Source organism: Leopardus geoffroyi, chromosome A3, assembly GCF_018350155.1.
Source record: "Leopardus geoffroyi isolate Oge1 chromosome A3, O.geoffroyi_Oge1_pat1.0, whole genome shotgun sequence".
Taxonomy (NCBI): domain Eukaryota; kingdom Metazoa; phylum Chordata; class Mammalia; order Carnivora; family Felidae; genus Leopardus; species Leopardus geoffroyi.
Window position 1 is genome coordinate 119,244,027 of NC_059336.1, and position 23,376 is coordinate 119,267,402.

General features: G+C 55.4%; 1 protein-coding gene across 3 annotated transcripts in view; it reads left to right on the forward strand.

Moving 5' to 3' along the window:
* The window catches only part of CIB4 (calcium and integrin binding family member 4), a 52,109-nt gene that overhangs the window by 1,198 nt on the left and 27,535 nt on the right, over positions 1–23,376 (forward strand). For all 3 annotated transcript variants that reach the window (XM_045447461.1, XM_045447462.1, XM_045447463.1), the window contains exon 3: positions 7,490–7,586. In XM_045447461.1, the coding sequence (XP_045303417.1) occupies positions 7,490–7,586 (97 nt within the window). The remainder of the gene's footprint in view (positions 1–7,489; positions 7,587–23,376) is intronic.

A 23,376-nucleotide genomic window follows, 5' to 3' on the forward strand; every position in this document is an offset into this window, starting at 1 on the left:
TACAGCCCCGTGCTGGTCCCTGAGTGTGGTTCCTGCCCAGTGCTGTGGAGCCCCGGAGATGAGGCTGGCACAGGGCGGGCGGAGACAGACCCCAGTCAGGAGAGCTGGCACCGCGATTCCCAGGGCCCAGCTTGAGTTGAGTGAAACCTCAGGCGTTAAGCCACTATGGGATCCAATGCAGGATTTCTTCACATAATCATGGGCCTCCTCGGGGTGATGGGGGGAAGGAAGAAAGGACTTAGGAAACAGGTCGGAAGCCTGGCTGGATAAACTTGGATGCATTACTGAATCGCTCTAAGCCCAGGCTCCCTCTCCAAGCCTCTCTTCAGGGCCTGGAATGTGCCCTGTGAGGACCCTGGGAGCATAATGGGGAACAGCCCACAGTCCCTGTTGTCATGCGGGTTGCTGTCCAGCAGGGAAGGCTCCGGGCCAAAGACAAGCGTCATGCAGCACGGAGAGGCTGCAGGCGCCCTCCTCATCGGATTGCAGAGAGAGTGACTGGCTTGGTGGGTGAGTGCTCCGTCCAGGCCAGAAGGTTGACCGGAAGTCCCATGTGACTCCTCTTGCTCTGCCCAGCACCCCTTCCCTAGCCCAGCAGAAGAGAGGCGCTTACCATCTGGACAGAGCCGAGCACACAGGCTCCAACCTCAGGGCCGCCAGGCCCAGTGATAAGCAGGGATGAGCTCCGGGTCAGCGTTTTTGAGCCCCACTTGTTAGGTATGAATTGGAAGCTGAGGGACACTAGCTATTTGAAGAGAACAATTTAAAGCCTACGTTAAATCATGCCATCATAACATTTCAGCACACCAGAGATAATAAGAGCCTAAAAACCTCTGTAGAGAAAAAAACAGAGACAAAAGACGTACAGAGGACCAGGAATCAGAATGGTTTGGGACTTGGAAAGGTTGGAAGACAGCAGCTAAAGACCTTCGGAATTATTATTATTTTTTGAAGATTTTTATTTATTTATTGAGAGAGAGAGAGAGAGAGGAGAGAGAGAGAGAGAGTGAGCGAGCCAGCGGGGGAGGGGCAGAGAGAGGGGGAGGTAGAGAATCCCAAGCAGGCTCCATGCTGTCAGTGCAAAGCCCAATGTGGGGCTCGAACTCACAAACTGTGAGATCGTGACCTGAGCCCAAGTCAAGAGTCAGATACTTAACCAACTGAGCCACCCAGGCGCCCCAAGACCTTCAAAATTATAAGGAAAAATCCCAATATAGAATTAAGTCATAGCTAATCTATTAATCAAAAGTGAAGGTGAAGTGACTATTTTTTGATATGCAAATTATTTTTATTTTTAAAAAAAAAATTTTTTTTTCAATGTTTATTTATTTTTGGGACAGAGAGAGACAGAGCATGAACAGGGGAGGGGCAGAGAGAGAGGGAGACACAGAATCGGAAACAGGCTCCAGGCTCCGAGCCATCAGCCCAGAGCCCGACGCGGGGCTCGAACTCACGGACCGCGAGATCGTGACCTGGCTGAAGTCAGACGCTTAACCGACTGCGCCACCCGGGCGCCCCGCAAATTATTTTTAAAAAGTACCTCTTGGGGTGCCTGGGTGGCGCAGTCGGTTGAGCGTCCGACTTCAGCCAGGTCACGATCTCGCGGTCCGTGAGTTCGAGCCCCGCGTCGGGCTCTGGGCTGATGGCTCGGAGCCTGGAGCCTGTTTCCGATTCTGTGTCTCCCTCTCTCTCTGCCCCTCCCCCGTTCATGCTCTGTCTCTCTCTGCCCCTCCCCCGTTCATGCTCTGTCTCTCTCTGTCCCAAAAAATAAATAAACGTTGAAAAAAAAAAAAAATTACCATTGTCTTAAAAAAAAAAAAAAAAAAAAAGTACCTCTTATGCATGCTGTCTGAGGAAGCTTTTGGAGGACATGCTCCATTAAAACTAGTAAGGAAACTGTGTTACTCTGGTAAACTAGACTGGTATATACAACGTACTTCCGTTTTTGTAAAACATAAGGTTCTACATGCACATACACACACACGAAGGGAAGATCTCTGGAAGGACACACACAGCGTGCGCGCGGCGATCACAGGTTAGCTTGTCGGAGGGGACCCGGAGGACTGACCGTATCAGTGTTCGTGTCGGTGCCTCGTCTGGAAAGCGAAGGGGCAGCTTTGACACGGACACCCAGTGGCACTTGCAGTGGCTTAGGAAGCTGATGGCACCGGAGAAAGTGGCCAAGTTCGGCTAGACTAAGCCCCAGTCGCTTTTAGACAGTTTTCCTATGTGGCCTCTGAAGACGTGTTGTGATTTTCCTACTAATGTGACAAAGAAACGCGGCCTGGATGGCAATGCAGTTGGATAGATCAGTGCATTTGAAAAAAAAGTATCCGGGACACCACCAGACAGGAGTAACCTCCAGAGGGTGGCTCTGCCTCATCTAGTATGTTCCCATGCTCTTACCTGTGACTTGCATAGGCCATAGAGGCCTGGTCACCAGATCTGCAGGGGAGGCACACTGGGAGGGCAGACCACATGTGACAGGCTCTGGTTCTCGAGCCCGCCCCTTCCCTGTGCCAGGCTGCCTGGGCTTGGCCCTCCAGGAAGGGATCTGTCCACCCTAAGTTTCTAGCCTGTGGGGATTTTCTATCTCATCTCGTTGGTCTTTTTTTTTTTTTTTTTTTCAACGTTTATTTATTTTTGGGACAGAGAGAGACAGAGCATGAACGGGGGAGGGGCAGAGAGAGAGGGAGACACAGAACCGGAAACAGGCTTCAGGCTCTGAGCCATCAGCCCAGAGCCTGACGCGGGGCTCGAACTCACGGACCGCGAGATCGCGACCTGGCTGAAGTCGGACGCCCAACCGACTGCGCCACCCAGGCGCCCCTTCTCGTTGGTCTTTTAAAGAGAAAGTCCCTTTCAGCCTCCGTTCCAGGTCAGCCCTCCCTGACTTCTGATTGAATTGCTCCCGGAGAAGCCTTCCAGATGTCTCTTTGGGCTCAGTGCACCAGCCCTCGCAGGCTCTTATCTGCAGCTGTGGCTGCGGACTCTGCCTCTGGGGCCTGAGCCGAAGAGGGCACGCGTGGCTTCCTTTTGACCTCCACGGTTGGAGCCCAGGTCGGCCCGCCTCCGTCTGAGCAGTTTGGATGACTCTGTAACCCTCAGTGACCTCTCCTGTCCTGATCTCGGGCTGCACGTAGGTCCGCTTTGGGAGCCTGAAGCTTTGCCCCCAGCCCCTGCCACGAGGCCGCTCTTTCCTCTTAGCGCCCCCGAGTGCCCAACACTTTCTAGCCTCCAGGCCCCATCCTGGCCATTAGCGCTGGTCCTCCTGGGGCCCCAGAAGGTCAGCAGGCAGAGTGGTTACAAGCTTGCTTCCTTGGAGCCAGAGGCCTGCGTTCAAGACTCAGCTCTGCCACCTTCTAGCTCTGTGACCGTGGGTACATTTCTTACCTTTGAGCCTTTGCTCAACCTGTTCCCACACTTATAAAAAGCACGACATCAAGTCCTGGAACCTCACCCCGCATGGTTGTTATTAGGACAATTAAGTGATCGAATGCATGTCAGGGGGTTAGAGCAGCCCCCGGCACGTGGGCCAGTGTTGACTGTGGGGTATAGCTGTTATTTTCATGCTATTATTATCTCTCTCTCTGTCTTTTTTTTTTTTTTTTTTCTTTTGCAATGAAGAAACTGGCTCAGAGAAATGAAGTGATTTGCCCAAGCCACACAGCTTGAAAGGAGCAGACCATAAAAGCCACCTTTTCAGGCTAAAGATAGGGCTATTTATAAAATACCTTCAGGCTGTGCTGTTGGGCAAAGAACTATTGACCCCATGGCCCGGGGAGCTGAGCCCAGAGGAAAAGAGTGGATGCGGAGACTGGCAACGGAACCGTGTTCTCCGTCCTGCCTGGACAAGAGGAACACGAGAGCTCGCGGGACTTAGAGGTCCTGCCCCCTCCCTGGCCTTGAATGAGAGCCTCTAGGGGGTGGGCCCGGGTCCTTTCACAGAGTCTCCACAGGTTTCTAACGTGGGACCCAGTTGAACACCACTACAGAGGGCCTCAGAGGCAAGGGTGCAGAGAAAGGTACAGAAGCAGCCGTAGGATGCCCGAACTGGAGGGCGCTGGGGGCGGGAGGGATCGTTGAGTCTCTCATTTTACAGAGGGGAAACTGAGGCACAAGAAGGGATTGTGGCAGGTCCACGGTCGCGCAGAGTGTGAGCTGCAGGGCTGGTCTCCCCTGTCTTGGGGCCTCTGAGCCCGCCGACGGCCCCTCCCCTCGTCTGGGAGGGAGCCACAGCATGGGCTCCTTGATTTCTGGCAGGCTGAATGTGTGAGTTTTTCAAATGGCTTTGACTCTTGAGTCCATTAGTGATTAATTCAGAGTTCCACTTAGAGCCGGCTGATCCATATTTGGAGGAGGAGAACGTTTTGTGGCAGCTGAGATGCAGCCACGATTCATCTGCGGGCAGCCCACCCACTCGGAGGCCTGGGATGGCATGAAATCTGGGCAAGGCCCTCCCCACAGCAGCCCTCCCCGCCAGAAAGCTCTGAGGGGAGGGCGGGGCCGAGGAACTCACACCTGGGTAGGGGTGGATCCTTGGGGGTGAGGGCTGCACAGCCTGAAGAACCCGCTGTGGGGTTCGGGCCACTCCCGTGGGGAGCCAGGGAGCAGTCCATCCTGGGCGCCCGCCATAATGGCGCAGGACCTCAGAGAATTCTTTTTTTTTTTTTTTTTAATGTTTATTTATTTATTTTTGAGAGAGAGAGAGAGAGAGAGAGAGCTCACAAGAGGGGGAGGGGCAGAGAGAGAGAGGGAAATAGAATCTGAAGCAGGCTTCAGGCTCCAGGCCCCAGGCTCTGAGCTGTCAGTGCAGAGTCTGACGCGGGTCTGGAACTCGCTAACTGTGAGATCATGACGTGAGCTGAAGTCGGAGGCTTCACTCAGTGAGCCACCCAGGCGCCCTGGGACCTCAGAGAATTTTAAAAAATTAGTACAACTTACTGAAAGTCAGTCTGCTTGTTCTCACCTCAGGCCGGAGTTCTAACAGTGACAGTGACAGCTCCTGCCGCCCCCTCCCCCCTGTCCCTTCTCCTCGTGGGCCACTGGGTCCTCTGGGGATGATGGCCTTCCTTTTCTCCTCGATGCCTTTTAGTGTCCTGCGTGCTTTCCTGGAGAATGTTTCCCCTCACCTTTTCCGTACCCCGCTTTTCGGCTCCCTCCCGAACTTTCAGAGAAGTGTCTGGTGACAAGTTCAGGGCCCCTTACGAGGCTGATGGAGCCTGTTCTTCACGAATAGCCATGCACCGGTCTGGCTCCTGTTTTCAGGCCCTTGACATGAGTCAGCACAAGGCCAGTGATGGGGATTAGCTCCCCATCCGGCAGAGTCAGGATTGAAGCCTAGGTCTCTCTGCTCAGAGAGGTCAAACAACTTGCTTCAGATCGCACAGCTAGTGGGAGAGGGATCAGGGTCCAAATGGGTCCCCCTGACTGATCTGGCAGCCTTCCAGCAGGAAGCGGGGAAACAGATCATACGCTCAGTTGGGGTCTTTGAAGGGACTTTGTAGTGAAGGGACTGCTCTCAGAGGCTGAAGGAAACAGCCAGGGACTAGCGATTACTGCCCCCGAGGCCCACGGCCCAGTCAAGCGCCGGAGCTGAGTGAACGTTGGAGGGATCACACAGACACAGATGCTACCGGAGCCGGCCAAGGCTGGAAGGGGGAGGGGGACACACCCCACCAGGCTCTCTCACTACCTCCAGTCTCCCTATGGTGCCTCCCTTGGGCCAAAGCCATCTGGAAGCATCTGGAAGCCAGAGGGCAAGGGCGGTGGGAGGCACCATAGAGATCAGAGCCGCGCCTGGGCAGCCAGTGGGAAAACAGTAAGAGCACAGACACAGCTGATGTTCTTTCTACTCTCCCACGGCCGGGATCTAAAGGACATTTTCCCAGTCGGTGAGCTGTGAAAACATGAGAGGCCGGATGGGGAGCAGATCCTGGCTGTCAGTTCTCCTGGTGTTGGGCCTCCATTTACCATAATCAGGGCCCTGGGAGGGCCTCTTGTCTACCTGCAAATCCTCACTTGTAAAATCACCCTCTGAAGGCTTCACTTAGTCACATGTCCCTAAATCCCACCAATCAGAGGTTCATTTGGGTCACCAAACCACACACCCCGCAGGTGACAGTGAGGGGCTGTTAGTCACTTTCCCGAGTAGGGATTAACTTGGCCAGATGCTCGCCTCCTAGCGCTCGGCCGAGATGAGAAGCTGGATGGTGGGCAGAAGAGAAGGAAAGGACCAAAGGAGAGAGGGTAATTTTGGAGCAGGAAGGATCCTAGGGGAAGAAGAAAGGGCAGGCCCAGGGACCCAGGTCAGGTTAGAGGGCACCCACCATCATGATCTGGGGCCGAGCTCTGGGAGGCAGGGCACAGCGTGTCTGAGCTGCAGGACAGGAGCACAGACAGGGGTGTGGAGAGGCTCGGGATCTCCTGAGGGCCTACGCAACGCCAGGCTGACCTTTATACAGCTCCTCCCGTTTACTCCTCACATATTTGTGAGGGGAGATTGGCCCCACCGTGACAATGAGGAGACTGGGGCTCAGGTGGTGTCAGAACCCTGTTCAACGTCTCAGAGCTACCAGAGGGCAGAGTCAGGACTTGAACTCAGGTCTGTCTGGCTTTAGAGACCGTTTTTCACCAGCGCGTGTTAACCCCCCACCCCTCACACACTCACACACACTCACACACACACACACACACACACACACACACACATACACACAGTCACACGAAGGCCCTGCACTCTCCATCATGTCACACCCACCCCCGCCTCCTGGCTTCCCAAGAGAAATATCATTATTGCCCCTTTTCCCGATGGTGAAACTAAGGCTCAAGAGTAAGGCGAGGTCACGGCACTGGAGTGGCAGGGCGGGAACTGGAGTGTGGGCCTCCTGTGTCCCAGGCCACCACATTTCCTCTCCACTTTCTGGGTCGCCCGTCCTAACAGACCCAAGACCTGTGACCAGGATGGGGTAGGAGGGCAGGAGGATGAGGGCTTGTGCTCTCTTGGCCTGGGGCTCCTGCCCTCCCCCCCACTCGAAGGTCACACAGCCCCTTCGCCCTCTGCCTGCCCCTCACAAGCAAAGCCCCCAGCACAGTATGGCCGGGCTGGGCAGATGGCTTGGGGTTGCGCGCTCGCTTCCCCAAGGCCCTGCGGGCTTCTCCATCTGCAAGTGAGGGACTGGACGGTGTGACCACAGATGTCCCCTCCAGCTCTGACATTCTATAACGAACACCTGTGGCGTATGTTCCATGCTATAGAGCACCCTCACACACCTTTCCTCATGCCCGGCTCATCTTTGCACCCCCTACTGTGTGCTGGGCACCCTGGACTCCTCAAGGATGTTTCTAGAAGGGTGGAATGAAAGGTCTAACTGCCTTTGCTATGTCACTCAATTGTAAGTCCCCTTCCTCCAGAGATCCCGGGGGGACAGAGGCACACGGTCTGCAGTCCATGAGCTGAACCTGCAGTTCATCATGCCTCTCTTCTTAGCATCCATGACACCTTCCTGAAGCTCTGTCCCCCTGGGAAGCACTACAAGGAGGCGACACTGACCACAGACCAGGTCAGCTCCCTGCCGGCCCTGAGGGTGAGTGCGGGATGGGGGCAGGGGGAGGTGTGCCACTGGGGGCCATGGAGGGGTGGAGGACACCGGGGGAGGGGAGGGCACTCTGACCGTGGGCCGTCTGGTGGTAACATCCCCAGAGGGGCTCTTGGACCTCCAGGCACGGGCCCAGCAGGGCATGCTTCCCCAGCACTTTTCTTTAAAAAATTTTTTTTAATGTTTATTTATTTCGAGAGAGAGAGGGAGAGACAGAGCATGAGCAGGGGAGGGGCAGAGAGAGAGAGAGGGAGGCACAGAATCCAAAGCGGGCTCCAGGCTCTGAGCTGTCAGCACAGAGCCCGACGCACGGCTCGAACTCACAAACGGTGAGATCGTGACCAGAGCCGAAGTCAGATACTTACCCGACTGAGCCACCCAGGTGCCCCCCGCCCCCCAGGACTTTTCATATGAATCTGGCCTCACTCTATCCTTGTATCAGTCTCATAGGCAGGACAGGCATGGCAACAGTCACCATTTCTCGGTGAGGGGCAGAGGTGCACTGGGGCAATGCCACTTGTTCCAGGTCCTATCGGTGAAGGTGGCAGGTCTAGCCGAGGTCCCCCTGGCTCTGCTGACTGATCTTCCAGAGCCTGCTTGTGATTCCCTTTTGAGCCTCAGCTTAAACACCGCACCGCACCCCCCTCCGGCTTCCTGCCGGCCATTTACCTGACGCCCCCTCCCCCACCAGAGGACCCTGCACCAGCCAGCTCTCTCTCCTCTCTTTTATGCCCCAAATGAGATAAGCAGGAAGGTCGAGGATCCCCTGCAGAATCATTCGGGCCTAGGGGAAACCAGGGTGCCACCCCAGGTCATTCTCCCAGCCCCCTCCTCAGCCCTTCTCTTCTGCTCAGGCTGCCTCACTGGACTAGGGCTTTTCTAGAACGACTGAGAACCTTCTCAGTTTCTTCCCTGAGAAGCCAGGAGCAAGACTTGGAGCCCGGGGACTGTCATCCCAACCTGCCTCCGTCTATCTCCAGGTGTGACTACAGGAAAGGACACGTGCATTTTTCTTGGTCCCTTTATCCTCTCCCCTGAATTTAGCTGATCCTCCCTGAGTGAGAGCCTGATAGAGAAGAGAGGTGGGCCAGATGCTCATATCTTCTCCTAGATTTCCCAGTTTCCTGGGCCAAATCTCATAACTCATACACCCAGTACACACACACACACACACACACACATCTTGCACTTGTTATAGCAGAGTCCTTGTACAAACCACTCCCTGTGCCTCAGTCTCCCCCCCTGTGAAATGGGTGGAGTGGTGGGGGTGGCTGGGGGTTGTTTGCACATGCTCCCGAAGGCTCGCTGCATCCCCCCAGGCCGCCCACCACCACCAATCTTTTAAGGACCATCCCTGAGTTTTTTGTTCCTGCTGTGACAAGGCTCTGCCCTTCCCCGCAAAGCACCCGGAAGAGGCCAAGGAGTCACAATAAAAGGGCTCCCCAATCACTTCTAAGATTTTTTTTTTTAATTTTTTTTTTCAACGTTTATTTATTTTTGGGACAGAGAGAGACAGAGCATGAACGGAGGAGGGGCAGAGAGAGAGGGAGACACAGAATCGGAAACAGGCTCCAGGCTCTGAGCCATCAGCCCAGAGCCCGACGCGGGGCTCGAACTCGTGGACCGCGAGATCGTGACCTGGCTGAAGTCGGACGCTTAACCGACTGCACCACCCAGGCGCCCCACTTCTAAGATTTTTAATTAAAATTTGTGCAGTGCGTAGTGAGGCAGTGTCGGGTTAACAGATCATGGCGGTGTCAGTCTGCCCGATTTTTCATTCGGATCTCGGCAGAACAATGGTTTGAATTTGTCATTGTGCGACGGGAGCCCGTCTACTCTTCTGTCTGGAACAAGACGGGCTCTGAGAGCCGTGGGCGCCTCTTGGAAGAGGGCTGGGGACTCGGGTAGGGTCCTAAGGAGGAGATTGCACAGGTGGAGGGGACACACATTCAACTAGGGCTCTGCAGCATCTCTGAAGCGAGGGAGCTTGTTTTGGGCAGAGACCAAGAGAGAGCACAGAGCTGGGGCTTGACATGGAGGCAGGAACAGAGAAGACAAAGGAGTGAGAAGGGGGGTGAGGGGGGGAGTAGGATGGGGGAGCTGGAGCCGGGGTCTTGGAGAGGGAAGGAGCACAATCCTCAAAAAGGTGAAATAATTGGAAGATGTGTCTGGCCCAGGCAGACGGGAGCCTGTCCTTCTGGTACCCCCTGCTCGCACACACATCCCCACCCCCTCACCCCCGACATACACACACTTCCAAGTCCCCACCGCCCCCCACGCACCCATGCACGCACACGCGTGTGCTCAGACACCCAGACACGCGCTGGCTGGCGCGTGTCTCAGAAGGAGGCTATCCACTCGGGCCCTGGGACCGAATGGGAAACTTGTGCCCTCCGCTCCCCAGATGGGGGACAGTGTCACTCAGGCAGTCTCAGAATATCAGAAGGTGAAGCCTTAAAATCAGGCATCACCAGGGAATCACTGCCAAATGCTCTCTGCCCCGGCTTTACCCCTCAGAAAACTGAAGCCCCAAGAGGGAAACACCTTGCTCGGGCTACGTGACCGCAGAGCCTGGCTGGCTCTGACCCCACGTCCAACCGGGGGCCCCCGCTCTGATCAGGGCTTGGCTCATTGCTGACTGAGCGCTGGGTCTGCAAGGCGCCCTGGGGGCACAGGGGGAGCGCCTGGCAAAGACCAGCCATGGAGGGCCGGCTTGGAGAGTGAGGGGTGACGCGTGGGCTGGCACGCCACATGGCCCCAGAGCACCCTAGGCGGGCCTGGGGGCTCTGTCCTGAGCCCCAGAGGAACGCACGCCGCACTGGCATCAGAGGGCCGGGTCAGGGCCCGGCTCCAACACTCCGCCTGTGCCGTCTCCCTCTAAGCATGAATCCCTGTCTGCAAAACAATGTGTGTGCCCTCTGCTGTGTAACAAGTGCAGGGACGAGCCACAGTCCTCCGCACCCTCCATTTTTTCCCCCTGTCCGCTGCTCTCTTCCGTCTCCGGGGCAGGGAGCCAAGTGAGGGGTGAGAGACTGCAAGGCTTGAGAACAGAGGAGGGGCAGAAGGGTGGCCTGGGGTCTGCGTCCCACGGTGGTGGGAGGGCTGTGGGGGTGTGTGCAGGCAGCCGCTGCCCACAGGGAGCACCAGCCCAGGCCACCTCTGGAACGCCAGACCCCCAGGCACTTTACTGGACAGTGGCTGGGAACTGAGACGGGATCTTGGGACCAGACTTCTTTAATTTTACTTATCTCTTCCCTCTGAATGGCCATCGCTTTACTCCATTGTACAAATACAAACCAGATCGTTGTAGAAAAACCGGAAAACAGGGGCGCCTGGGTGGCTCAGTCGGTTAAGCGTCCGACTTCAGCTCAGGTCACGATCTCGCGGTCCGTGAGTTCGAGCCCCGTGTCGGGCTCTGGGCTGATGGCTCAGAGCCTGGAGTCTGCTTCCGATTCTGTGTCTCCCTCTCTCTCTGCCCCTCCCCCGTTCATGCTCTGTCTCTCTCTGTCTCAAAAATAAATAAAACGTTAAAAAAAAAGAACCCAGAAAACAGAAAAGTCAAAATGCAATACAAACTGTCAGGGTAGCTCACCTCAAGGGATGACGGTCATGACTCTTTTGCCTTATTTCCTTTCAGATTTTTTTTCTAAGCAGATATGTGAAGTGTTTATTGGGATCCCCTGGACTTTTTTGCATGGTTCCCCACCCCCCCCTCCCCCATGTTGGTTTCTTTGTTCCTTTTCCAGCTGGTTCTGAACAGCCAGAACGATCTCACACATTTGGGACACCCGACCACTGCCGCTGGGTTAGAACTCGCTTGCTAGTTAAGTGATCTGAGGCCAGTCACTTCCCAAGGGGAATGATTCAGGGTGTGAGGAAGCAAATAGACCCCAAGCAAAGGAGACTGGGCGGGAGGGGTGCCGCGTGGAGAGCCCGTTTTCCAAAGCAGGTGAGAGGCCTCGCTCTAGGTGCTCCCAGGCGTAGACCTGGGTCCAAGGATGCAGGTGTCGTGACAGTATGCGGAAGTGCTTTCTAATCAGTAGAGCTGCATGCAGAGGGCACGAGTTCCCTGTCACTGAAGGGTGTGAAGCGGGGCCAGACAAGCATGTGGCCGGGGTGTTCCCTCCTCCTCACCTCCCGAGCCTGGGGCTCTGGCCCTGGCACTCGTTCTTGCTGTCTTCTGTGCCCACCTCCATAGTATGTCCCAGGCTTTGGATGTTCAGTGTCCGAAAAAACTCCCCCCCCACCCCACCCCACCCCCCAATTTTTTTTTTTTCTCTTTTTGAGAAAGAACCATGAGAGACGCCAACTTTCCAATTTTGCCAAGTAAGGACATTTACGAACGACGGGATCCACCATCACCATCATTTCATTTTTTAAGCGCGTTCATTCTAGATCAAAAATATAAGAAGGATCTAATCCCAGAAGCAAGAACAGTTCTTCCCGTACACATCTCTTTTTTGTGCTTCTTTCTCTACTTTTTCTCCTGGTCATTAAGCACTTCGTCACCAGTCATCACTGGTCCTCAGACTAGCTTTTGGGGATTGAGGACTAAATTGCCCTCCAGGTCTTTCCAATCTTGGTCGCAGAGGGAGGCTCGCTTCCCGAAATGAGCAAGGAGAGGCTTGCTGGGGGGTGAGGGCCCGAGTGTCCCTGGGTCCTCAGGGCCCAAGGATGGGAGCAGTCTGACTCACACTGCCCAGAACACATCTCTGGAAAAGGCTGTGAGAATTGGGCCCCAGGGAGCTCCGGGTACAGCTATAACTTGGCTCAGGGGCTTGAGTGGTCTGGGAAGAAAGTTCTGTTTTCTTAACTTGGATTCACTGGTGGAAAAAGTGGGTTGGTTAATATTGGGAAGGGTCTGCCCATCAACAGATGAACAAGGCGAGAGAGTTGCCTGGGCAGCCGAGGGCCGCGGGGCGGGGAGGGGGGGACCCTGAGGACGGGGACACAGTGGCCCTTTTCCACTCAGAAGTTTCTGTTTTCTCTTTGCGGCTTTCTTTGGTGTATTTGAAAGCGAACTAGCTCAATGTTTCTGTTCTTGTAAATAACCATCTTGCTTTCTGTAAACTTGGATGAGTAGTGGCACAGTGTGACCCGGGTTTCTGGTTTCCCGGCCCAGGATGGCGGGTGGAAGGACCTGTGGGAGATCCCGGGGTCTCACAGCCAGTAGGGTGGAGGCTCGCACCCTGAAGGGGCCACCACACTGCTCTCGGGCCTCTTCCCGCCTCCCCCTCCGGGGTTCCTGACGGCAGGTGGGGTGTGCACAGCCTGGCCTCTTCTGCATTTGCCTCCAGCATCAACTCGGCACTGTAAGCACAGAGAGGTTAGGAAACCTGCCCGAGGTAGCAGGAGGCCCTGTGGGTGTGGCTCCTAAGGTTCCAGCTCCGTGTCAGTTTCTGTCTGTCCCCAGTTTCTCTGAACCTTTCTGATGCCCACTGATAGGCTGGGCCTATCCACTTCAAATACTTTGCAAAGAACCCACTCCCAAGGCTTTCAGCAAACGAAGAGTCCTCATACTTATTCAGACTTTGGAGAAACTACCAGGGTAGCAGGGGGGCAGGAATGGGAGTGTATTTTTTTATTTAAAAGGGTTTTTTTTTTTTTAAGTTTTCAAATCAAAATTGTTTATAGACGCCAAGAGTCAAGTCGCCCTACAAGGGTTACCCTCATTTCCCTTTTCTGGAAGCAAACATTTGCAGCTCTCGGCTGATTCTTGGCTCTTGCCTCCATATCCCTGGAGAGGGCTCTTGTATGGCCCCCTCTTCATACCTCGGCCTTTGACCTCCTAGAGAAGAGGCTTAGCGCTTCCCTCCCCCATGTCCATCCCCCACCTCGCTCCTATCCCCCACCCTCCCAGTGTAGGTATATAAATGTTTCGATTGGATCAGTATTCAGTGTATACGTTGTTATGACTCCATATGCTACTCAGAGCTGAGCCAGGAAATCGGCTATGGTTACTTTTCCCTTTCTGCACGTTTTTTGTTTTTGTCCTTCCAGGATGTAATCATTGCTTTTGATTATGCTTCTACGTACTTATCATTAAGTTCACACCAAACCTCCGCCAATCACCTGAAAGTCCCCCCTACGGCTTTCAGGAGTGAGATGCTTTCTGTACATTCCATTTTCTTTTTTTCTTTTTCTTTTTTTAACTTATTTATTTATTTTGAGAGAGGGAATGAGCCCGGGGAGGGGCAGAGAGAGAGATGGGGACAGAGGATCTGACGCAGACTCTGTGCTGACAGCAGAGAGCGCGATGCGGGACTCGAACTCACGAACCATGAGCGTGAGGTCAGATGCTCAACCAACTGAGCCACCCAGGCGCCCCTGGACGGTCCATTTTCTTGGCTAAATTTCTCTCCGTGTACTCCCTTGTTTTGGTGACACACATCCCCTAGTAGCTTCCTCCTAAAAGGTTCACGGAAGTAAACGTCTTGCCACCATACCTACACCTGACCCAGGTGATAATGTCTTTATTCTCCCCTCACACTTGATGGAGCGTTTACACGGAATTGAACTACAGGCTGGTTGTCAGTTTTCCTTGGAATTGGAAAAGCAGCACTGGGGTGCATTTTAGCTTTCGCTGTCGTTACTGAGAAGTCCAAAGCCTTTCCATTTCCCGACTTTTTTTTTTTTTTTTTTTTTTGGTAACTTGAGTTTTTCTTTCTGGAAACTTTGTCAGCTCTTCTCTTCGGCCCCAGTATTCTGAAATTCCCAGTGACGTGAGTTGGCGTGGGCCTTTCTGTCCGTGTACAGGAAACACAGGACCCGCTCGGTCTGGAAACCGTCATTCAGGTCTAGGATGTTGACGCAACGTCTTATCCCATCTTTTCTCCACGGTGCTTTCTCCCCCGGCTTCTTTGGGTCTCCAGCTTTGTGTCAGAGGCCTTCCTTGGCTATCTGGAAATCGTCTGCTCATAATGAAGAGTGGGGGTCAAAGCTGGAGTCCCTGCGTGGGCTTTCGACGGGGAGCTTTCCTGGAGGGTGAGCCGAGGGGGGCTGTTTCTTGAGGTCTCCCTAGAGAGGATGGGGGTAAAGTTCTGCAGAGAGGGCTACCGGGGTCTCAGACTTCAGCACACGTATATTTATTTGATCCCCGGGTCTCAATGTGGCTGACATCGCCGGTGCAGAAAGCCTCTATTAAGTCTCTCCCGAGAACACCTTTCCCGGTGTTGTGCAGGGGCTGGGAGGGCCAGCCACCCGGCATCGGGTGGAGGGTTCTAGACTCCAGTGCTTTCAACATCTTCAATCGATCCTCCTTTCCCGACCTCTATGAATTTCCAGTGCGGCCAGGTGCTTCCGGCTCCAGAGCCTTCCAAGGGTCCTGGGATGCAGAGCAGGCTGCTAGCTGTTCCCGCTGTGGGCTCAGGGCTGGGCTCTCTCATGTCTGCCGGGTCAGTTACCAATCCTGTTCCCACCTGCTTCCTGTGTGTGTCAAGGCGCTGCTCTGCTCTCGTGTTCTCTCCGTTTCTGTGGGTGATGCCTCTAAAAACTCCCTTTCCTAGTAGTTTTCGTGGGTGTCAGAGAGAGTGAAAATAGATGCAGGCGTTCAGCCCGTCATCTTTACCCAGGAATAACACCTGCGTTCCTGACGTTCAGGAAAGCTTTACAAAGACAGCCTCTCCTCACTGTTGCTGTCTCAGAATATGCCACACGCAGCAGCTGCCCCCAGAATGTTCCCGCTCCCCACTCCCAGCCTCTTGAATGCTCCACTCTGCTCGCGTCCTCAGAGCTCCTGTGCTGCTCATTCCCTCCTCCTGTCCCCACATCACCCTCCAGCGTAGCCAGGCTTCTCTGGGAGCCCCTCCCTCCCTGAGGACCCCTGGGAAATGACACTCCTTGTCCAGCTGATTTCCTTACCAGGCAGAAATTCCCACGGATAAGACACATTTGTGGACTCAGTCTGATGAACGGGGTTCTCACACCGGGTTCCATCCATTTACCCTATAATAGTTATCGTGCATTTCCCATGCATGGCGCGTTGAGTGAGGTCTCGGGGGCTTCCTTTCTCATGGAATTCTGGGTAAAGAACAAATAGAAGAATCACAAACTGTGGGGGCTTTGCCGAACTCTTGACCCCAGTGCCAAATGCTGGAGCCCAGACAGGCACACCCAGGCCCCCGCGGGGGCGGGGGCGTGTAGCGCGCCTGGAGAGACCCTGCCCAAGACGCTTGGTCATCTCTGTGAGCGTCTCCTCCCCACTTCTTAGGATGCCAAGTGGCTTCTGGGGCAGCCAGCACGTCTAGGCACAGCACCCCTCCCTGAGGGTTCTGGAAGGACCCCCCTAGAGTTGTCCTGTGGCTGGTCCAGGGCTGTGGCTCGGCACAGAGACACCTGCACGTCAACTCTCCCAGCAGCCTTGGCCGCTGAGTCATTATCCGCATTGACAGCTGGGGAAGCAGAGGGTCAAGGGGAGCAGACTGAAAACTCCGTCCACTGAAAACTCTACTACTATAAATGACCATCCTGCTTCGTCTTTCCGAGCCTGGGCTGGAAGGGGTCCCAGAGGCCTGTGGGTTCCCAAGCCCCTTTTCCCTGGCAGGTGGATGGCACAGCTGGAGAGACTGGAACCTGCCTGTCCAACTGAGAAGAGATCGGGCCGGTGGGAAGGCTGTACCGGGACTTCGGGCGTCTTCCTGGTACACTTTTTGATCCACCTTGTCAGAGCCTTTCAATGGCTACCACCTCGCTGCACCTCCCGAGGGTGGACAGGCATCTGCAGCTGAAGAAACGGAGGCCCACAGGCAGCACGTGACCCATACAAAGTCGCGGGGCCCGTCAGAGGCCGAGTCAAGGTTGGAACCCAGGCCTCCTGCTTCAGACTAGACTGTTTCCACGCCTCACTTCTGAACTCCCACCGCCTCCTGAGGAAGCTCCTGTTGAGGTTAGATCCCTGACGGGGGGCTGGCCTGCCCGCCGCTAACATTCACCTCTTGGCTCCCATGAGCTTAGGGCAGTCCTCTCAGCATCTGTATTCAGCCAGAGGACAGAGACCGGAGCGCGGAGGGAAGCCTGCAGGCCGGAGGGGCTGTCTGATCACCCACGGCCCAGGCCGGGACAGCTGGACCCAGTGGTAATCCTCATGCTGTATTTAGGCCACTGCCCTGGGCCCTCCGCCCCCTCGGATATCCTCCCTGGCTTGCTGACAATAGAAGCAGATTGGACGGTTGTAGCAATTCTACTGTCCAGCCCCACGTGTCCCCCGCCACTAGTTGTGTGTTTCATGCAAAGCACACAACAACAAGCCCCTTGGCATGCCCTGCCTCATTTGCTTCTCACAGCAGGAGGGTGAAGCACGGTGGTACATCCCCATTCTACAGATGAGGAAACTGAGTCCACGAGAGGTGAAAAGCTCTCCCCAGGTCCACACACAATTTCTCCATCTTCTGGGGGCAGATGACATCAAGGTCACCGAGCAGGTGGCACATGCATGGGTGCGGCCGAAGGAGGAAGGAGGACGGGCAGGAGCTGGTGGCCTGGACAGGTGGTGATTGAGGGAGGAATGGCTTTTCCCATCTCTAGCCGAGATGCCCTCCCGAGCCCTCCCTTGGCGACAGATCACACATGTGGGTCTTGTATGTTGGGGAGGCCTGCCTTTAGGTCCAGGTCATTTCGTCAGGGCCCCTCCCGGAGCCCAGCTGCCTGGGGCTCCTGTGGCAAGCCTGGGAATTGTCTGATTCCCAAGTCCCCAAGCCACGCTCCCCCCCGCCGCCCCCCCCCAGTGCCCAGACTCCCCAGTGGAACAAATATTCCACTGAGAAGAGACAACCCAGGGGCAGTCCTGCCCCGCGGACACCCCAGCCCAGCCTCCCAGGCTCCCACCCGGAGGCCCCACCTCACAGGGCAAGAGGTCGCTCTGAGCCTTTCAACTCCTAGGAGAGAAGTAAGCTAGTTCATAAGCACCCCCTCCCAAGATAAATACCGGGTGCTGATCAGAGACCCAGCGCCTCCCCCGAGGGGCGGGAGACCCAGGGCCACGGGGGTCCATTCAGCAGCGTGCAGGCCAGCCGGCCACCCCGTCTGTCCCACCCTCCCGGCCTACCCTGAAATCTGTGCTGTGCCAGGCACTGTGTTGGGATGTCACGGACACATCATCTCATTTAATCCTTAAAGTTCCCGGTGAGGAGGAAGTTATTATCCTCCCCTCCAGCTGGGAAGCAGAGGAGCAAAGGGGTTAAGCAAATTGTCCACAGTCACACAGCTGATGAAGGGCAGCAGCCTCCGCCAGCAGCTCCACGGCCGACTCCCTCCTCCTCCCCGGGGGGAGGGTCCCGACTCTGATGCAGAGTCAGAGCTGGGAGGGCAATTTGGCAGCTGGCTCACTCCCTGCATTTTCAAGCATCATTAGATCTTTTTCTGACAACTTCATCAGTTAGCAGGGCTCAGAATTGGCAAAAATCCGTATTTAGACATTCAGCCAAAGAATTAAGAAGTGGTTGGTTTCAGAAAAAGCTCAGCGATGTGGGAAGCTGCCTCTGCTGCGGGTGAGCAGTCAGCAAGGGGAAGACGGATCTGGCCCTCGGCGTGGGTCGTCGCATGGCGGACACCAGTGGCCCTGAGCCCATGTCGCTGTCCACCTCGGAGCCTCAGTTTCCTCATCTTCCAAATGGGGGTGATGATGCCTCCCACACAAGCAGTTAGGAAAGCCTGGGAGGCGGGGGAAGGGCTCTGGGTTCCACTTGTGGCTCTTTTCTCTGCTGACTGACTGGCCTTGGGTGAACTTTGGCCTCAGCTTTCTATCTGGACCCCGGAGCGAGGCACGGATGCCCTGTTGCTCTAAGCTGGGGATGCAGGGGGGAGGAGGGAGCCCGTGGGATGGCCAAGGGCAGCCCCTCCCCCAGTGGGTCCTGATGGGAGATGCTGAGGGCTGCCTCTGCGGGGGGCCTTTGGGAGGGGGTCATGCGTAGCACTCCCCTCTACTCACAGGAGTGACGGTTGTTCAGCCCATACGTCACATGGTCGTCCGGGGCAGGGCGGGAGAGGTGTTTTGGGTTCATCTGCAGAGTTCGAGCATTCTCCTGCCACCTCGCGTGCCACATCTGTTTTTGGGCCCTCTCACTGACCTGGGAAGTAGATACTGTTCGTTGCCTCCAGGTCAAACCCCAGTCAAACTAGGACTGTTGCCCACAAGTCCTGCTCTGCTCCCCTGGCCTCTTACCACACCTCTCATTTCTGGAAAGTATTTCTCCTGCAGCCAAACCCACTCGGGCCTTTACCTGGTTGTGTCCATGATTCATGATTTCTCCCAAAGCTCCCAAGAGCAGCAGCTGTCTTACCCTTGAGAGCACTCGAGGGGCACTTTGGCATTGTGGACCAGCCAGGCCTGGGTCTGAATGCTTCGGGGAGTCGTTCAGACAAACCCTCAGAACCTCAGCTTCCTTACCTTTAAGATGGGAACGCCAAGGGGCCCCTGGGCGATTCAGTCGGTGAAGCGTCCGACTTTGGTGACTTTGGCTTGGGTCATGATCTCATGGTTTGTGAGTTCAAGCCCCACATCGGGCTCTCTGCTGTCAGCACAGAGCCTGCTCCAGATCCTCTGTCTCCCTCTCTTTCGGCCCCTCCGCAACTCTCTCTCTCTCTCTCTCTCTCTCTCAAAAGAAAGAAACTTTAAAACAATAAATAAATAAGATGGGAACACCAAGTCTCCTTTCCAGGGCCGTGCGTGTCAGGGCTGTGTTAGGATCCAGTGAAGTAAGGGTGCCAGCCTTCCCCAGGTGACACATCATCTCGTTGCCTGTCCCTGTGACAGGCATCTGGGGGGTCGAGGCAGAAGTGGCCAGCCCCACTGCTGGATGAGGAAATGGAAAGTCAGGCAGGTGGAGGGGCTGTGTGGCCACAGAGCCAGCCGGTGGCCGGGCGAGGGCTGGGCCTGGACGCCATGGGGGCAGTGGCCCCACCGGGCTCCCTGCCCCTGGGAAAACCATTCCCGAGGCTGAGGTGAGAAGGGAATCCGGATTTCCTTCCCGAGGTGGAGACCACACTGACAGGATCAGTTAAAAAGCATTGCCTGCGCCCGGATTCCCTGGCAGCACCCAAGAGAACGGGCCGCAGAGGGCTTGGGGACATGTTTGTCCAGCACCCTGGTCCCAGTCCTGTGTCGGGGAGTACAAGGTAAACAGACCCCATCTCAGCTTTTCAAGACTCCTGGTCCCAAGGGCCCTTCTCAGCCTGCTGGCTTGAGGCTTTATTCCCCTCATGTCTTTTCTGATAACTTCATTTGTGCCCCCAGAGACCTCAGACTTGTTTAAAAATAGAAAAATAAACAACAATGTTCCTGAAATGCCCCCTCCCCCCAGCTTTGGGCCACCTAATGAGGTGCTGGCTGGGCTGGCTGGGGCTCGGTTCCCAGGATTTTCCACCCTCCGCAGGCCTCAGGCCTCCCGCCGCCTCCACAGGGACAAGACGCCCCATAGCTCTGGAGGCTTCCCAGGGGCGTGAGCGACAGCCAGTGGGGGCTGGCGTTGCGCAGCCTGCCTGGAGCTGTGGGCCGCTGGGGCTCCACACAGCTGGGGCCGGGGACACATCCACCCAGGTGCAGAAGGCCAGGCCCAGCACAGGCCCAACCACAGAGGGACCTGCCAGGGACCTGCCAGGGACCTTCCCCTCCTCTTAGCTTAGCCCCTACGGAAGCCACGGGCCCTGCCAGGCACTGGCTGCGACCCCCGGGGCTCTGCCCACAAGTCTCAGGCTGACGGGTTTGTTGTTCACGGTCCTGGACCAGGGTTTGCAGTTTGTGTTAGGACTTGGGTTTTCCCCGCCTGAAGGACGTAGCGATAGCTTCTCTGCCTACCTCGAGGGCTTTTACAAAGGCTGGATGAGACGATGGCCGTGAAGATGCCGAAATGGTCTGGGAAGGTGGAGAGGATCTCGGGCAGCCTCCCCAGAGGAAGAACTTCTGGAAGGGAGGCAGTGGCTTTGCCCTCTGACCTCGCAGCAGGGGCTTGAGGGAGTGGGGCAGCGTCCCCGGTTAGCACCAGGCTGTCGGAGGGTCCCCAAACGCCACCACCACCGGGAAGGCAGCTAAGAAGTGGGCGTGTCCCACCTGAAGAAAGGCTCAGAGGATGTAAGTGGAGGACGAGTTGGATCACTTGGATTAGGTGAAAATCCCTGAACACATGACACTTTTAGAAGCCGGAGCAGGCTCGTTCGGACGGCAAGCTCCTTGTCCCTGGTTGTCCCTGGAGGCATCCCGGAGCGAGCGGGCCAGAGAGCAGTGCAGGGGGATCAGACTTGAGGCGGGGGTGGCCCACCTGCCTAGGACGCTGAAGCAGAGAGTAGGAGCAGAGATGATCGATGTCCTTCCATCCCCTGAACGTGCATGTCCCTGCCTCCAGAGCTCCCGCCAGGCTCTTGGGAGAGGGTTCTTCCCCCTCCTCCTCTCTGCCTGACGCCTGAGGGAAGTGCTACCCGCAGGCCAACCCCGCGTCAGGGGGAACTGAAGCAGACGTCTAGACCAAGACGGCACTTCTCAGGTGGCAGAAAAGGCAAAGATTAGAAATGGGTTCTCCTGGGGCGCCTGGGTGGCGCAGTCGGTTAAGCGTCCGACTTCAGCCAGGTCACGATCTCGCGGTCCGTGAGTTCGAGCCCCGCGTCGGGCTCTGGGCTGATGGCTCAGAGCCTGGAGCCTGTTTCCGATTCTGTGTCTCCCTCTCTCTCTGCCCCTCCCCCGTTGATGCTCTGTCTCTCTCTGTCCCAAAAATAATAAAATAAACGTTGAAAAAAAAAAAAAAAAAAAAAGAAATGGGTTCTCTTTGGAGATGGCTGGAGGCACCTAGTTCATCCTGCTCCTTGGCCCCTGTTGATCCAGAGCCCCTCCTTCACCCGGCACCCCCAGGACTCAGGTGTCCCCCGTTTTCAGGAGGTCAGTCAGGGAGAACAGCTGGTGGGCAGCTCTGGGTCAGGGACAGGTCGGTCGCTTCTCTGCACAAGCAGTGTCCTAGCTGGCCGGCCGCTTCTGCTCTCTGTATTCCCGGCAAAAGGCCTCCGGGAACAGGGAGAATCCCGGAGGTAAGGGTAGGCTGCCCAGCAAGGCCAGGCAGTTGAGGTGGGGGACCCCCCCCTCCCCCTCAGAGAGGCCTCTGAGCCAGCAGGGACCCTGAGGGGCAAGGGAGGCCGGGACCACTGTGGTTCCCCAGTCATGCAAACCAAGAGAGCCAATAAAATCCCATAGAATTCTCAGGAAAAATGCTCACTATCTACTTAGTTACCAACCCGTGGCTCTCTACTTTACAGTGTATCTGGAAAGGTACAGTGACCTTCTTCCACCAAACTTTCGGTCCAGTCGGGCACTTCCCTGCTGGCCTTGCAGGAGAAGTACATCCACCGGCCCTCTCGCTGGGTCTGGGAGCCCAGTCCAGCTCGGCCTGGGGCCCAGCCCTTGCTCTGCAGAGAAGGAAACAGGAAAGCAAAGCAAAAGCCCCTGCTTCCCACCTCCTGGGAAGGAGAGTTTGTTCTTAAGCTTAGCAAAATGTCTCTGAAGCACACGTTGTTTTTTAACTCGCTTTTTATTTATGTTCAAATGCTATGTCAGCATTAACATACGTTTTCTACAAATGAATTCCTTAGCATCCGACCACCCTAACGGAAGTTGTCATTGCTTCTGGGACCTTTCCCTCCTGGGCACACTATTTTACATCACTGTAGACACCCAGGCATGCAATTTTATTTTGTGTTTTTTCTACCGTTAGGCGTAAATGTTGGCTTTTTTTTTTTTTCCGTGTTGTTACATAGTTCATGTAATTATCATTTTAATGGTGGCATAATTGCATTGCGTTCTGATTTACTAAACCACCCTCTCATTGCAGGACATTACCATGGTTCCCAGTCTAGGATTTTTCTTTTCTTTTTCTTTTTGCTACTATAAATAATTTTGCAATACACATCCTCATGTATTATTTTCTTCATTTTAGGGAATTATTTTCTTAGTTTAGATTTCCAGGTTCCCCTTGGAGGCAGGAGAGAGATAGGGCCGTCCACTTGGTGAATTTGAACTATGCAGCCATTAAAATGATAATTATACTAAGTAGCAACACCAAGGAACATTTATGCCTCTAGGGGGGAAAGAGGGACAAAATAAATGTAAAACCTGGTCTCTGAAATATCCCTAACCCAAGTCAATGGTGAGAGAGAGAGCCCTGGAGACCGCTCTCCAAGTTGACGGAAAGGTCGCTTTGCGTGTGGTTTTTCGATAGGCGTGTGTTGGGGTCCTATCCATTTTCCCCATCCTCCACGAGGGTCCGGCGTGAGCACCTCCCCAGACGTGCCGTGCATCAGGGACTCGCTCGGCGTTTCCTGCTGAGATGTGGTGGCCCTAGCTCTGGGGCTCCTCCTTCTGTGCTGCTGTGAACCGGGGGCAGGGCTCCACGTCCTTGCTGTGGCCCAGCATCAGTGCGTCCTGCCACCACCACTCCTCCCCCCACCCCCAATGCCAGGATTCACAGGACACTTTTTTCAGTCCTCCCCTTGGTGGAGGACCAGCACCAGTCACAGCACGTTGCTCGGGGCTCAGCCTGGACCCACCTGCCGACCCAAGAGCCTGACCCCTCCGTGAGCATTTTTTCCATTTTGATGCAGCATCTTCCTGGGACACAATCCATGGAGGGGGCTCAGGTTTGAGGGTCAGACGGACCTGGGATCTGATGGCCGCTCTCCCTCTTGTTTTGGTTAAGTTCTTCCACCTCTCAGCTCTTGGGTTTTCTTTATCTACACAATGACCTTAGTCATATCTACCGCGTGGATTGTTGTAAAGAACAGATGGGGTCACATATGTGAGTGTGAG